Source organism: Lepus europaeus, chromosome 1 (assembly GCF_033115175.1).
Source record: "Lepus europaeus isolate LE1 chromosome 1, mLepTim1.pri, whole genome shotgun sequence".
In the NCBI taxonomy this organism is placed as follows: Eukaryota; Metazoa; Chordata; class Mammalia; order Lagomorpha; family Leporidae; genus Lepus; species Lepus europaeus.
In genome coordinates this window covers 19,198,108-19,213,782 of record NC_084827.1, presented here as the reverse complement: position 1 = coordinate 19,213,782, position 15,675 = coordinate 19,198,108, and the positions used below count along the sequence as shown (strand labels likewise).

Below are 15,675 nucleotides of genomic sequence, written 5' to 3'. Positions count from 1 at the left end.
ATGGGATGCCGGTATCTCAAGTGGCATCTTAACTGCTAAGCCAAATGCCTGCCCCCTTATGTTATCTTCTAATTCTGTTTTTCCACAAACTTTTTAAAGGAAATGACATAAAATCATAATCAAGTGTAGTGTATTCAGATAATAAAATATAACAGAAACACAGAACTAAGAGTACTAAAAGCAAATAGTAGTATCCTTATTATTTATCTCTTCCAGTTCCCCCAGCTGTTAGTTTTGCTGAACGACCTAAGATACAGAGTTCTGCTTCTGTCCCGTTCTTTCTGATAGACCTAGTGCTTCTCTCTCTCTCCGTCACTTTTCTGAGGAGCAGGAAAGGATCAAGGCTGAAAGAGTTAGTAAGCAACAGATGTTTTGGAGCTGCCATTGTAGTGCAGAGGGTTACGCCCCAGCCTGTGAGGCCTGTATCCCATGTGAGCACTGGTTTGAGTCCTGGCTGCTCCACCTACAATCCAGCTCCCTGCCAATGTGCCTGGGAAAGAAGCAGAAGATGGCCCAAGTGCTTGGGCCCCTGCCTTCCACAGGAGAGACCCAGATTGAGTTCCAGGCTCCTGGCTTCAGCCAGGGCTTGCAGCCATCTGGGGAGTGAACAAATGAATGGAAGATCCTTCTCTGTCTCTCCCTCTCTCTCTGTTACTCTGCCACCTAAGTCTTTTTTATTTTTATTTTTTTTTTAAGGCACAAAGTATAAAAGTGAAAGCAAACATTCCTAAGAATTGCGGGCCAAGGGTGAGCATTTGGCCTGTCAGTTAAGATGCAGGCTTTCAAGCCAGTGTCCCATATTGGAATGCCTGGGTTCAGCATGGCCTCTGTCTCCTGACTCCATCTTCCCACCAATGCCCACCCTGAGAGACTATGGTGATGGCTCAGGGAATAGGGTTCCTGCCACCCTCATGGGAGACCTGGATGGAGTTCTCAGCTCCCGGCTTTGGCCCAGAGCAGTCTCTGCCATTGTGGGCATCTGGGGAAGAGAACCAAATGGGAGCTTGCTCACTCTGTCTCTCTGCCTCTCAAATGAAAGGAAGGGAGAAAGGGAAGAATTGAAGGCCAGTGAGCAAATGTTGAGCATATTTCATTCAGCTTCAGGAATTTAAAGGTATCTACCAGTGTTTTAAGGCCTAGCTTGGGGAGAATAGCCAAATAGTAGGCGTGGATGCTCATGCAGGGTTCTGTGATCTGTTCCAGATGAGTATGTGGCAAGCCTGCACCTGCCCACCTTTGATGCCCACCTGACAGAGCTGACAGATGAACAGGCCAAGTATCTTGGACTCAACAAGAATGGGCCCTTCAAGCCTAATTACTACAGGTGACTTGGGCCCCCCAGAAACCAGGAGAGCCTAGACAGGGAAGAGCTCCCACTCAGGAGTGGATCTTTTTCTCCCCACCATGTACATTTACATGAACTCAGACAAGTAAACCCAATCCTCCTCATTGCTCCCTGCCCCCAACCCCCCAGCCCCCCAGCCCCCATAAAGGACTCTTTGGAGCCTCCTGCAAACAATAGTGTTCTCCACCCGAAGAAATACTGGCCTTTTTCACTGATGGGAAAGAGCCACAGTTGTCTCCCTTCAGCATGCTCTCCAGAAAAGTCCCTGCCCCCCCGTTAGACCTTTAGGCTCTTCATGGCCCAGCAGCCCCGCTAGCGGATAGTGTCACAGTCTCATCTTTCTTTTTCCTTCCAGGTATTAAGTTCCTGTAACTCAAGCCAGAAGAAGTTTTAAGGAATCGAAGAACTCCAAGCCTTTTCTCCACCACTACACAGGAAAGAATCCAGAAGCTGCTTCTCCCATCAGAGCTTCCTGCCGTGCTCACCTTATGTGTTAGGTTATTTATTTATTAAAATCTAGAACCTGTGCCTGTAGCCTTGGCCCAGAGTGTGGTTACTGCCCCAGGGCCACGGAAGCTGCACCAGACAGGCTGAGGAAGGAAAGAAATGGGGTGAGGTTCCTAGTGCATCATTCACATCCCCCCACCCCCACTGACTCGGAATCCTCAGCAATGGCCATTTTTCCTCTTGTCCAGGCTCAGGAGTTAGTCCAGGGATTCCAGACTCCTTGTTCCCTGGGGTTTTCTGGAATACATTTCAGCAGCTGCCTTTCTCAGCTTTGACCCTTCCCCAGGTGAAACCTTTTGGAAGCCACTAAATGAACACAGCCTGGGTTCCTAGCCTTGACCGTCGCTGTCACTGCCTTCTTTATAGCAGGGCCAGTAAGGAGGGAGTGTATGACTTTGACAAGCTCTACCAAGAACTCACCTCTGCCCGTGCCTCCTTGGGGTCTGCTTCCTTATTTCAGATTCCTTTCCTCTCCTTGAACATTGACTTTCATTTTAATGCTGTCTTGTTCTAAGAGCGATGTGCCTCCAGTATTTACTCAACAGCTCTGGTGTCCAGCAGACATTTCTAACCCCACCAACCTCTGCTCAGGAAGTGGGACCAGCTCCACTGGGAACCATAGGTTACTTCCTGACATTGTCAATTTACTGCTGTTTCCCAGGAAGCTCCCTTCTCTGCAGCTCAACTGGCTGAGGGACACAGAGATGACACTAACCTGTTTCCAGATGATCAAAGCTAATTGGAGCCTCATCAGACAGTCATCTCTTTGACCATTGCCATTGATAAAGCCGAGATCTGTAGTTTGAGCCTGCATTTGCAGTCTTTCTTCTCTGCTGTATCTTTTATAATCTGAACTCTTCCATATAAAGATTATGAATCTCAGAGGTAGTTTCCTAAGTAACTCTAGCATTTAAAAAAGAAATCAGGAGAGCAGCATGAAATGTTATGTTCCACTCCAAGAGTTAGATTCCTTTTGGAGGTGGACCTGCTGGTCCACAAAGGCTCCACTGGAGTGGCCCTTAGAATCTTGAATTAAGTAAGTCCCTCTCCCCTCCACCATCTCCATTTAACACTCTCATGTTTGCTGGTTCTCCCCCTCGCCCTGCTTTTTTTTTCCCTAAGCTGATCTGCCTCAACGTCCCAAGACCAAGGAGACTGAAGGAAACCCCAGTTCACTCAGGATCACCATTGCCTTTCCTTCCAGACTCCCTCCCATACCTCCACCGTCTCCCCGTCCCCAGTCTTCACACAGACCCTCAGAGCTCGTCTGGAAGTGACCTTACTTCTGGAGGTAGGGAGGTGCAACTCGGGTAAACGGCTGTTGGCCTCAGTGTGTATCTCACAGGCTCAGCCCCGAGAGTCTGGCTCTTCAGAGGCCGCGTGCCTCAGAAGTATGGGAGACAGGCCACACACGTGGCTATGGCTATATCCCTTTTTATGAGGAAGATTTTAAATGCTGAAAAATCTGCCAGGCCGCTCTGCCAGTTCTTCCTTTTGCCTACCCAGTCCGATGTGTGTGTTAATTGGATCCCTTTCACAAAAGATTCAGCTCTTCATACCTCATCTTCTATCCAGAGCAGATTCCATTAGGCACGTATCTGGACCCTAGCCTATTGTATTCTTAGACCAAAAATCAGAACCTGCTGTTTCTCAGCAAAGCCTTGCTCTCTATGGAGCTCACTGTGTGCTGGTACTTAGAGTACATTCTGCCTTGCTTTGGTGAAGAGAACTGTTCTGAAAAAGGAGCCGTACTGGCTTCTAAGTTGGGCTGCCAGCGTTGCTGCCCGCGGTGAGGTATCTGCATCTGAGTTTCAGATGACCTCTCTTCCCCTCTCTCAGAGGACCCATTGTCATCAGCCCTTAATATGGAGGCCCAGGTCTCCTGGGTATTTGGGTTCTATCTTGGTGTTGGAATCAGGTCATTATTCCCTGTACCCTTGGAATCAGAGCAGGTGTCTCCAGCCTCTCACCTTAGGTGCATCTTGTCTAGGTGTAGGCATGGAAAGAAGGCTAATTATCTTTTTGTATGCGGCCCTGGCCTGTGGGGATGCTATTTTCTCTACAGTGAATTTGTGCTACTTTTCAAGGTCTTTTTTGCCTTCATGATGGGAATATTGTTTTCTTTTTCTCATTAAAAACATATCTATACCTAGTTTCCCTTCCCTATGCCCTCTTGCCCCCTCCCCATGTGAGCACGGCTCCCCATGGCCACAGACTCCTGCAAAGCTTTTGTGCTGCTTGGCTTTTCTCTGAACAGATCAGAAATCGCTGCTCCTGTGGTTTTCTCAAAATTAACTTTGTCATGGTTTAAAAAAAAAAATCAAGATGCATTATTGCATTAAGCTTTTTAAATAAAGGAAAATTACAGAAGGAAAATAGGTAACACCAGCAAATTATATGTGACAAGTTCTAAGCTATATATACATACATAAATATATATATTAAAAATAATCATCTAGTGTTCAATGTCATCTTACTGAAAGGAGTAAAATCGCTAAGGAATTTTTGAGAAGCTCTTGGAAATCTTTATGTCTAAGTGATTGTATTAGATCAGCAATAATGACTATGTAATCTCAAAAGACAAATAAAATATTCTTAACGTGGATTTTTGTCCTGAGAGTATTCTTTGCTTCTGCAGACTGGGAACTGAGGTGAGAGAGATCTCTGGGTGGCAAGATAGTGAACCTGCTACAGGACAGGGGTGTAAAAAGCTGAAGCATTTACCACTAGGCATGTTTTAATGAACTTAGTCTTGAGAACCTTATTCCATGTTGCTCACTCTACTAATCAGTATCTTTTTTTTTTTTTTTTTTTTTCTTGACAGGCAGAGTGGATAGTGAGAGAGAGAGAGACAGAGAGAAAGGTCTTCCTTTTTGCCGTTGGTTCACCCTCCAATGGCCGCTGCGGCCGGCACATCGTGCTGATCCGAAGCCAGGAGCCAGGTGCTTCTCCTGGTCTCCCATGCAGGTGCAGGGCCCAAGGACTTGGGCCATCCTCCACTGCACTCCCGGGCCACAGCAGAGAGCTGGCCTGGAAGAGGGGCAACCGGGATAGAATCCAGAGCCCCAACCGGGACTAGAACCCAGTGTGCCGGCGCCGCAAGGCGGAGGATTAGCCTGTTAAGCCACGGCGGCAGCCTACTAATCAGTATCTTGTCAGCACTCCCTACCTGCCCCACCGTACACACACACCCTGGCTGTATGTAAGAATCTGCCTTTTCTGGGGCCAGCATTATGGCACAGCAGGTTAACGCCCTGGCCTGAAGCAATGGCATCCCATATGGACGCCGGTTTGAGACCCGGCTGCTCCACTTCCGATCCAGCTCTCTGCTGCGGCCTGGGAAAGCAGTAGAAGATGGCCCAAGTGCTTGGGCCCCTGCACCAGGACTATCAATAGAGAGTCTAGGCCGTTGTTAACGCTGCCAGCTGGTGCTCCCTTGGTTAGAAAGAGAATGCAGTCACTTATTATGAAGCCCAGGAGTCAGCTGACAGGAAGTGCTCCCCTACAGCAGGGCCTGGCTCCTCTTTTTCCAAGGATGGAATCTTAAGTGTCTGGGTCTTACTTCCTGACCCAGGCTGTCCACTGCTGTGCAGGTTTCTCCAGCTGCCAGTATTGAGGGAAGAGTCCACAGTACTGTAGACTCTGAGTCAGGTTGATTTGGATTGGAATCCAGCTCTGGCATTTATACGTTGTGTAACTTAGGTAAATTACTCAAATATAATCAGAGTCTCGGTTTTCTTGCCCATGAAATGGACAATGCTTATCTCCTAGGTAAGAGTTAAGTAACTTGCTCTATTTTTTTTTAATGCTATGTACAGAGCCTGGCACACACTGCTTACTGCATGAACATAAATTCCTTGTCAGCCTAGGGCCCTCCAGCTTCCATTGTATCATTACACCCACATGCGCCCTTTATGGGAAAAGGAGGTGTTCTATCTTTACTCTATTGTCTTAGCTGCCTAATAGCCTCCAAAAACTTCCTGCATCTCTCTCTCTCTCTCTTTTTTTTTTTTTTTTTTTATATTTTTGACAGGCAGAGTGGACAGTGAGAGAGAGAGAGACAGACAGAGAGAAAGGTCTTCCTTTGCCGTTGGTTCACCCTCCAATGGCCGCCGCGGTAGCGCGCTGCGGCCGGCGCACCGCGCTGTTCCGATGGCAGGAGCCAGGTGCTTCTCCTGGTCTCCCATGGGGTGCAGGACCCAAGCACTTGGGCCATCCTCCACTGCACTCCCTGGCCACAGCAGAGAGCTGGCCTGGAAGAGGGGCAACCGGGACAGGACCGGTGCCCCGACCGGGACTAGAACCCGGTGTGCCGGCGCCGCAAGGCGGAGGATTAGCCTGTTGAGCCACGGCGCCGGCCTCTTTTTTTTTTTTTTTTTTTTTATTTGAAAGGCAAGATGACACAGATTTTCCATCTGCTGATTCAATCCCTAAATGCCTGCAACAGCCAGAGTTAGGCCAGGCTGAAGCTATAAGCCAGGAATTCCATCTAGGTCTCCTGTGTGGATTTCAGGGACCCAGGTACTTGAGCAATCATCTGCTGTCCCCTCAGGTGCACATCAATCCCAACTACTCTGATATGGGATGTGGGCATCCCAAGTAGAGGCTTAACCCACTCTGCCCTATCACCCACCTCAGGCATCTTATTTTTAAGCTTTCTCAGTGTGTGTGCTATCTATTTGATCATGTATCTGCTGTCTGAATTAATGTGGAGTGCTTAAAGAAGTGTGTTTATCCTTGTAATTTTACCCATTTATACCTCAAACTCTCTTGCCAGCAACCTGGTAGTGTCAGTTTGAAAGTACAGTTAAAATAACAGCACCAGCACTATCTCTGTAGAATGGAAATACTTGAAGATCAGCCCTGACTAATTAGTTTCCAGGTATACTTACGGGTGCTTCTGTGGGCGGTGGTACTGATGCCTGTCACTCCTTTGTTGACAAATAAGCTAAAAGAAATTATTTTTCAATCTCATGGCCTGCATTTTCAAAATTTCCAATTAATTTACAGTTTCTCATTATTTCTTCCATTTGTTTCCAGGTATCTCCCTCCTTAGGACAAACGCTGGACATCTGGGCTCATAATGAGCAGATAGCTGTGTGATCTTTACTGTCTTCCTCTCCACTGGGGTGTGGAAAAGGTCAGGAATTGCCCTCGTGTTGAATCTTTGTGCTCTCTGTAGCACTAATTTTTCAAATCCCTTCTCTCTAAGTAAAGCCAGATGGAGCTCTAGGCTCAGCACTGATGTTACAGAACCCAGCGGGAACTTGAGGACTGTCCCCAGCCCTCCTTCGAATCAGTCTCTGTCCTTTGCCCTAGGGATAGGCAGGAGAAGAAGCAAAGCCTCCAAACTGGGCCACTCTGGGCCGCCAGTGCTGTTGGGGACCCTGCTGACTGGCTAGGCTCACAAAGGAATATGGACTTCTGGGCCTCTTAGTCCTAGAGCTCTCTGCTTGGAAGGGAGGAAGAGAGGTGGAAGAATGCATTCTTTTTATTAAGAACCCCCAATAGGCTGTGCAGTGGCAGGCTTACCACACAAGCAGTGACGAGTTAAGCGTGGGTTGTGAATGTTAAAGCGGAGTGAAAATTATTAAGTGTTTAACAAATTATACCCTGAAAAAAAAAAAAAATCTCCAGAGTCAAATAGTGTAGGCCTGGAGCCAAGGACTTTCTTGGAAATTCTTGCCAGTTCAATTCTGTTAACCAGTGGATCGTAACCAGAGATTTTGCTCCTTAGGGGATGTTTTGCAATATCTAGAGACATTTTGGCTTGTCACAATTAGAGGAAGGGTACTGCTGGCATCTAGTAAGGAGAGCCCAGGGGTTCTGCTAAACATCCTACAATACACAGGACAGTGCTCCTCACAATAAAAAAAAAAAAAAAGTTTCATCCCCAAATATCAATATGGTTAAACATTGATAATGAAAATGGCTCTTACTCTTTGGGAGCTTATATCCAGGTTGGGGTAGAGATGGGAATGGGGGAGGCAAGGGCAGATGTCTTGGTACAGTCAGGAGATGTTGGGCAACAAGAGAAAAACAAACCCAGAAAGCTCCAAGGAGTTTGTCTCTCTCTCTCTCAAACCTGCCTTGATCTGTCACCTACTAACTAGCGGAGGGAGAGTCTGAGAGGTCAGAGTTGTTCCTAAGATGTGGGAAGGGGGTGTCCTTTGGGACCCTGTGGCTTTGGGGGGTATTAGTGAGAAATGCTAGGACTCGGGGTCCGGGCAGAATTGGCGTGACACCAACACAGCTCAAGTGGGTTGAACAGGACCCTATGCCAGGAGCAGAGAGGTGATAACTGGAATCTCTCCTCCAGATAGAGAACAGATGCTGAGCTAAGACAGCCTGACACCTTGGGAACTGCACGGAGTAGCTTCTGGGGTGTCCGGGGTGGGGGGCGGTATTCTCACCGGTGCTATTCGGAAAGCGCCTAGCGCCACGCTGGGCTCAACGCGCAGCTCGAACCCCTGGCCCCCCATCGCTTCCTAAAGGCGCCGGGCTGTGAGCGGCAGTCAGGGCCCACCCATCGCCCGCAACCCCGCTGCACTGCCTGACTCCTGCTCCCTCGCCGCCTTCTAGACAGCTTCAGGGCCGGGCAGACCACAGAGCCTCCTTAGCCCCCCGGTAACACTGAGCCCCTGGGGTCTTAGAGAAAGGAGGAAAGGCCTCGGGGCCGGGGAGGGCGGGGGTCTCGGCACGGTGTCCGCCGCCGCTGACAGGGGCGGACCAGGAGGTTCCTCAAGGGAATCTTCAATTTCAGTGAAATGCAAACGTCCCCGTCCCACCCCTCAACCCGAGCCGCCCATTCCGGGGGTGGGGGTGCGTTTTCTTCAGACATCTCGGCTCTGCAGAAGGCGAGTCTCGCGTTTCCTGTGGTGTCTCCGCCACTAATGGCAGAGGGTCCAGGTCTGTGGCCACGGGAAAAGGGAGCGCGCAAGGGAGGAGGCGGCAGAGGCTGAAGCTCTGGGGGAAAGGTCGCGATTTGAGAGGTGTGAGGACAGAGGGACACCAAGCAAGAGTTCGGGAAGTGGAAGCTGTAGCCAACGTAGGGATCTCTGGCTACCAGCAACGCCGCAGGACTCAAGAAAAAAAAAAAAAAAAAAATCCCTTGAATGAGCCCCCACCTCCTCCTCGTCCCGCTCCGACCGGTCGAGCAGCCAATCGCATCACGAGGCGGGACCGTAGAGCGCAGCCGCAGCCAATAGCGACGGCGGGGGCGGGGCTTGGCTCCGGGCGCGCGGCAGCCGGGTCGCTCCGGGCAGAGCGAGCCGAGCCGCTGAGGGGAGCCGCTGACCGGCAGCCGCATGGAGGACCCCGCGGCCCCCGGGACCCCCGCCCCGCCAGCTAACGGCAACTGCAACGGTGGCGGCAAAGGGAAGCAGGCAGCGGCCAAGGGCCGGGAGGCGTTCCGAAGCCAGCGGCGGGAGTCGGAGGTGAGGAGCCCGGAGCGCTTTGGTTGGGAGACTCCCGGGTGGCAAGCGGCGCAGAGGTGATTCGGCCTCGGCCCGGGAGCCCTTGGCGCGCTCAGGGGAGCGGGCGCCCGCGGGGCTCCCCACGGCCGGACTCCCGGCTCTGCAGCCCCGGCCCCTCTCCGCCGGTGTCCAGCTGCGGGCCGGGAGCCGTTTACCCTTTGACCCCTGCCGGCGGGAGCGCCGATGGAGCGCGGTATCGAGCGTACCGGACACTTTCTAATATTCTTCTCGCTGGACCGCCGCAGCCCCTTGGGGCAGGGGTGCAGATCCCAGTGGGTAGGGGAGGGTAAGGGACCGGCCTGAGGGGCGGGGAGCGGGCGGCCGCGCTCCCGCTGCGGGCTGCTGCGGCGGACCCGCTCTTCTCCTCTTTGCTCCCCCTCCCGATCCCGATCCCGATCCCGATCCCGATCCCGTGCCCGCGCGTGGGCCGAGGCCGGCTAGGGAGCGCCTCCCGCGGGCGTCGAGGTGAAGCGAGACAGAATTCCGGCGGGGCCGGCGGCATGGAACTACCCCAGTAGACAGATAGGAGTGCGAGTATCTGGCCCGTTTCCTCCGCTTCTGAAAAGGGAAATCCCAACTAGATGCAAGGAGCCAGTTCTTAGCACTCCCCCACACGGTCGCCCAGCGGGCTTCCCTCTGCGACCCCAGGGCAGAGCCCGCACACGGGGGATGTTGGAGGGTCAGCACAGACCGTGGGGCCCTGCCTTTCCCGAGAGCAGGGAGTGGCCAAGAGCGCCAGAGCTCTGGGGTCAGTCAGGCCGGGGTTTGCATCGCAGCCCTACCATGTATCATCTGTGTGGCTTTGGGAAAATTAGCAAACCTCTCGGGGCTCCAGGTTCCGCATCCGTGAAATGGGGCTAACACTGCTTATTCAGAACGTTGTGACAAGTCAAAGGGAGATCATTCGGTATGCAGTGTTCAGCAGGGTGCAGGCCCACTGCCTGCAAATCCATCGGTCAGTACAGAGCAGCGCTTAGGACTTTGCCACTGCCGCCATCACCATCAAGTGGCTGAGCTGGTGCTGGAAGCCAGGTGTCTGACATCCCGGGCCAGTTTACCATCTCAATAGCGTCTCCCTGTTTCCAGGTGATTTCATGCATGCTTTCCATTTTGATGCAGACAGAGAATCTTTTTTTTTTTTTTTTAAAGAAATGGAGGAGGTGAGAAGATCGTCCCCAAGTCACTACCTTGCAAGTTCCTATCCACATCACCCCCCACCCCCTCCCCATGAACCTGGTCTTTAGGGCACCGTGTGCCTTCTTCCCCCGGATACATTGTTCTTGCTCAGATTTTTCTTTGTAGAGGTGTGAGGGGGGGTGGGCAGTGGGAGGGGTGAGTCATTCATTCATTCAATGTGGGGGACACTTTTAGGTGCAGGAGATAACATCAGTAAGAAGTCTTTGCCCTTGTGGAGCTAACATTCTAGTAGGGGTGGAAACACAGAGAGCATTCAAATAAATAAATAAAAAATTTTTAAAAATCGTTTCAGAGTAGTGTGTTCTGTGCCTTGTCTAAGCCCTTCCCAGGAAGAGGTAGAGGGCCTGCTTCCTCTCTGGCAGATCCTTCAGGAAAAGGCTCTGACAGCGCTTGGCTTTTGCCAATGAGCTCAGTGTCCGGAGACTCCTACCTGCCGGCTGTCTGCAGCTGGGCTCTCCGTGCTCGGACGTGAGCGGCTGCAGTGAGCCGCTCTATCCGGGCTCATTGCCTACCGAAAGGCTGGCTGGAAAGGCTGGCTTCCCTCCACCTGCCACTGCGGCAGGGGAGCTGCTGCTACCTGTCAGCGCAGCCCCCGTCAGCGTGGTACCCAAGCGCCAGATCTGCTTTTCCTCCCCTCTCTCTCTGCTCTCCTGTGGAAGACAGTCCTCATGGGGCAAGGCTTTCTTTCCTCCCTAGGGCCGCTCGAGAATGGCTAGAAGAGGATTGCTGTTGGCATGGGTCAGGGGAGCCTCCCTGTGCCTCACTGCATTTGTGGGGCACTGTCGACCTTTCCTCTGATGGCTTGGTGTGTGGATACACGAAGTGGAAAAGGAAAACAGAATAGTTGTGGACTTACCGAAAGGGTTCACCTCAAACATCGTTTAGTCAGATCTCCTCCTTGGCAAAGTGTTGACTGGACTGTGACAAAATGAGGAAAATGTAGGGCATTGAATTGAATTTCTAAACTTTAATTCAATATGTGAAGTTTAAAGGATTATACAGTTTAAAAAAGGGGTTTTCAAACTGCAGGGGGCAACCTGTGAAAGGGGATCATCACTTTTTTTAAGACACAGAATAATAGGAAATTATCAGTGCATCACATGTAGTATTAAACTTTTTGTTAAATTTTGTTCTGGTTTGTGGAGGGAGGGCAGGGGCAAGGTTATGAAGTAAATTGTATTATTTTTCCAGAAAGCTTGAAAACCCTTTTTAGTGATTATTGTTTATTCATGGATTCTGTCCTTCCTAATGGAGGTATTAACTTTTTTAAAAGCATTTTTTCAAAAAAGATTTTTTAAGCCCATATTTATCAAAATAAAACACCAGCAACCTATGTCACCACCACACACACACCTTTTTGCCCCTACTAGTTCTTTTTATTTTTTTAAAGATTTATTTATTATTTATTTGAGAGTCAGAATTACACAGAGAGAGAAGGAAAGGTGGTGGTGGGGGGGGTCTTCCACCCGCTGGCTCACTTCCCAATTGGCCGCAATGCCCGGAGTTGCACCAATCCGAAGCCAGGAGCCAGGAACTTCTGGGTCTCCCATGCAGGTTCAGGGGCCCAAGGACTTGGGCCATCTTCCACTGCTTTCCCAGGCCATACCAGAGAGCTGGATCAGAAGTGGAGCAGCCAAGTCTTGAACCGGCACTCATGTGGGATGCCGGCACTGCAGGTGGTAGCTTTACCCGCTATGCCCCAGCACAGGCCCTCCCATTAGTTCTTGTAATACAAAAATTTGGAAATCTTTCTTTGGGAAAAATTTATCACGTATGGAGAACCATAAAAATATTCATAAGATTTGATGCATTAATTCCCTTTATAAAATTCTATTATGGGGCCCAGTGTCATGACATAGCGGATACAGCCGCTGCCTGCGATACTGGCATTCCATATGGGTGCCAGTTTGTGTCCTGGCTGCTCTACTTTTAGTCCAGCTCCCTGCTAATGTGCCTGAGAAAAGCAGTGGAAGAAGGCGAGGTGTTTGGGTCCCTGCTACACTCATGGGAGACCTGGAAGAAGCTTCTGACTCCTGGCCTGGCCCAGTGCTGGCCGTTGCAACCATTTGGGGAGTGAACTAGCAGATGGAAGAGATCTCTCACTCTCTCTATTTCTTCCTCTCTATATATAATTCTGACTTTCAAATAGATAAATAAATCTTTTAAAAAAATTCTATTCTTGGGAAAGAGACTCAGTATAAAAAATGTAGGTATTTTATGGCTTTCATACAAACAATAAAGAAAAATTGAAAACAACTTAAATGTCCAACAATAGGGAACTGGATAAGTAAACCAATAGCTATCTATACTTATACAACCATTTCAATTGATAATCATAATATGAAAATAATGCCCTTATAATATAGCATTAAAATTGTGAGTACCACCCACGTAGTGCTGGGTGATGCTAAGTACCTTTCCGTTATCAATTCATTTAGTCCTTATAATGACCCTACAAAGTAAATCCTATTATCTTTATCTTGCGGATGAGAAAACTGAACACGTCATTTTCCAACAATTCTCTGACATCCATTGGGCGTCCTACAATTCAATTCAATTCTTTTTTTTTTTTTTTTTTTTGACAGGCGGAGTGGATAGTGAGAGAGAGAGACAAAGAGAAAGGTCTTCCTTTGCCGTTGGTTCACCCTCCAATGGCCACTGCGGCCGGCACATCGCGCTGATCTGAAGCCAGGAGCCAGGTGCTTCTCCTGGTCTCCCATGCAGGTGCAGGGCCCAAGCACTTGGGCCATCCTCCACTGCCTTCCCGGGCCATAGCAGAGGGCTGGCCTGGAAGAGGGGCAACTGGGACAGAATCCGGCACCCCGACCGGGACTAGAACCCGGTGTGCCGGCACCGCAAGGCGGAGGATTAGCCTGTTAAGCCACAGCGCCGGCCTCAATTCAATTCAATTCTGACACTAACTTCCCAGGTTTAGCACAGACAAGTTAATGGTTCATTCCCATAAGGCTGCCCCCACTTTAGGTGTCAGCCACAGGTAGGGTCTACAGGTTTGGCACACTTCCACTGGCCAGCTACAAATTTAAGAGTTACATTACTCTTCTCAGGTTTGATAATTCTCTAGAAAGACTCACAGACCTCAAACAGGTATGTGCTTGTGATTATATTATGAAGGATATAGCTCAGAAACATCACATTGGAAGACGTGCTTAGGACAAAGCTTGGGGCTGAGGTGGTGCATAGCTTCCCTACCCTGTTTGGGCACCACCCTCCTAGCACATCTGTTTGCTCACCAATCCAACAGCTGCGAAAGCCTCCTCATTTCTGAGTTTTCATAGGGGGTTTCATTACCTAGGCACAATTAAACCATTGGCCACATTGCTGGAGTCAATCTCTGGTCTTCCTTCTCCCTTCCTGGGGGTGGTTCTGAATACTCTCAGAGTAGACACTGAGTCTTTCTGACCTAACCAGCTCTTCCCTTGAAACTATCTAAGGGCCAAAATGAGTCACCTTACTTGTATGAGTTCTGATACGGTTGGCAGGGGCTCATTATAAATAGCAGACACTCCTGTCACTCAGGAAGTTCTAAGGGTTTATAGGAGCCTGTTGCCAGGAACTAGGGGCAACAACCAAATATATTTCATTTTTTGCTTATTTTTTAGTTGTGTGGGGTTTTTTTTGTCTTTGAAAGGCAGAGAGACAGACCAATAGAGAACTCCCATCATTCCAGCTTGGGCCAAAGCCAAGCTGGGAGCTCAATCCAGGTCTTTCACGTGGGTGAGAGGAACCCAATGACTTGCTGCCTCCCCGGGTCTGCAGGATGCAGGAGTGGAGCCAGGTATTGAACCCAGGCACTCCAGTGTGCGTCATGGATGTCTTAACATCCCACCTGTTCCCAAATATATTTCTTTTTAAAAAATATCTATTTGAAAGAACGATGGCAGGGGTGGGGGAGTAACAGAAGTTGGTGGGAAACAGAGAGAGAAAGAGAGAGAAATTTTCCATCCTCTGCTTTACTCACCAAATGGCCACAGCAGCCAGGTTAGGCCAGGCCAAAGCCAAGAGCCTGGAACTCCATTCGGGACTTCCACATGGGTGACAGGGGCCCAAGTACTGGGGTCATCTAATGCTGCCTTCCCAGGCTCAGTTGGATTTGAAGAAGTGCAACCAGGACTAGAACTAGCACTTCAGCATGGAATGTCAGTGTCGCAAGTAGCAACATAAGGTGCAGTGCCACAACGTGAGCCCTGCAGATAGATTTCTTATACCGTGCTTAGGCACAGAAAGCGTAACTTGCCTGTGATTATTGATACGTGTTAGAGCTGAGGTTCAGATTTTAAAATTCAGATATATTAAAGTATAGTGGAAGGGAATATCCAAAGTGCTTGAAGAGGTTAGTGGGTGGGATTATATGTAAATATTTTAACAGAATTATACATACAGCATCTTGGGAAATCTGGCCATCATCACAACATGGAGGGGAAACGCTGCTACCATATTCGACAATCCTTAAGTTGTAGAGAACTAGAGCTGGAGAACCTCGTTATGGGTGAAGAACTGTGATCCACAGCATGAGACTTGTCCCAAGGCATGCATCGGGTGAACGACACGTGTGATGCTAACGTCCAGTTATCCTCTATTTTTTTTTTTTTTGTCCATCACTTCTGGAGATCAGATAGATATTCCTCTCATCTGTGTTTATATAGATGGGATATAGGCACAAATTATAGTTGCATTTCCATGCATAATCCTGCTCTTTACCCAGACCTTCTGATTACAGTGTAGGAATCCACAGCCTCTCCCTGCACCGAGTCTCAAGTTCTGGCTTGCAGGAGGGTCTCTCTTGGGTGAAAGGCCCAGGTGGGACTTTCCCACCTGCCTCCTGCCCTGATCTAGCCTCGGCCTCCAAGAGGGGAAGAAGATGAAGTGAGGATGTAACCTGCCCCGGACGGCTGCTTTCCCGCACCTGCTCCAGTCACCGGGAACCTGTCTCTTACAGGGCTCTGTGGACTGCCCCACTCTGGAGTTTGAGTACGGCGATACAGATGGACATGCAGCGGAACTGGCAGGTATGAGGTCGACGGGTCCCAGGGGGAGACGGCCAGGAGGAGCGGAAAGGGCCCATAGCAGGTGGCCGCTGAATAAAGGCTGTTTTTCTTTACACCATCCTCCAGTGGGAAATATCTCTTTGTT

The 15,675-nt window shown here is 49.7% G+C and overlaps 2 protein-coding genes across 5 annotated transcripts in view; both read left to right on the top strand.

Annotated features, from left to right (window-relative positions):
• The window catches only part of AHCYL2 (adenosylhomocysteinase like 2), a 232,840-nt gene extending 228,390 nt beyond the window's left edge, over nt 1-4,450 (top strand). For 2 of the 4 annotated variants that reach the window (XM_062201547.1, XM_062201457.1), the window contains exons 16-17: nt 1,204-1,324; nt 1,701-4,450. In XM_062201547.1, the coding sequence (XP_062057531.1) occupies nt 1,204-1,324; nt 1,701-1,707 (128 nt within the window). In that variant the 3' untranslated portion in view covers nt 1,708-4,450. Of the gene's footprint in view, nt 1-1,203; nt 1,329-1,700 lie in introns of those variants that run through there. The other 2 variants (XM_062201727.1, XM_062201642.1) reach the window with 1 other exon arrangement.
• Nucleotides 4,451-9,156: 4,706 nt separating this feature from the next.
• The window catches only part of STRIP2 (striatin interacting protein 2), a 50,931-nt gene continuing 44,412 nt past the window's right edge, over nt 9,157-15,675 (top strand). The window contains exons 1-2 of the mRNA XM_062201346.1: nt 9,157-9,288; nt 15,482-15,551. Of these exons, the coding sequence (XP_062057330.1) occupies nt 9,160-9,288; nt 15,482-15,551 (199 nt within the window). The 5' untranslated portion in view covers nt 9,157-9,159. The remainder of the gene's footprint in view (nt 9,289-15,481; nt 15,552-15,675) is intronic.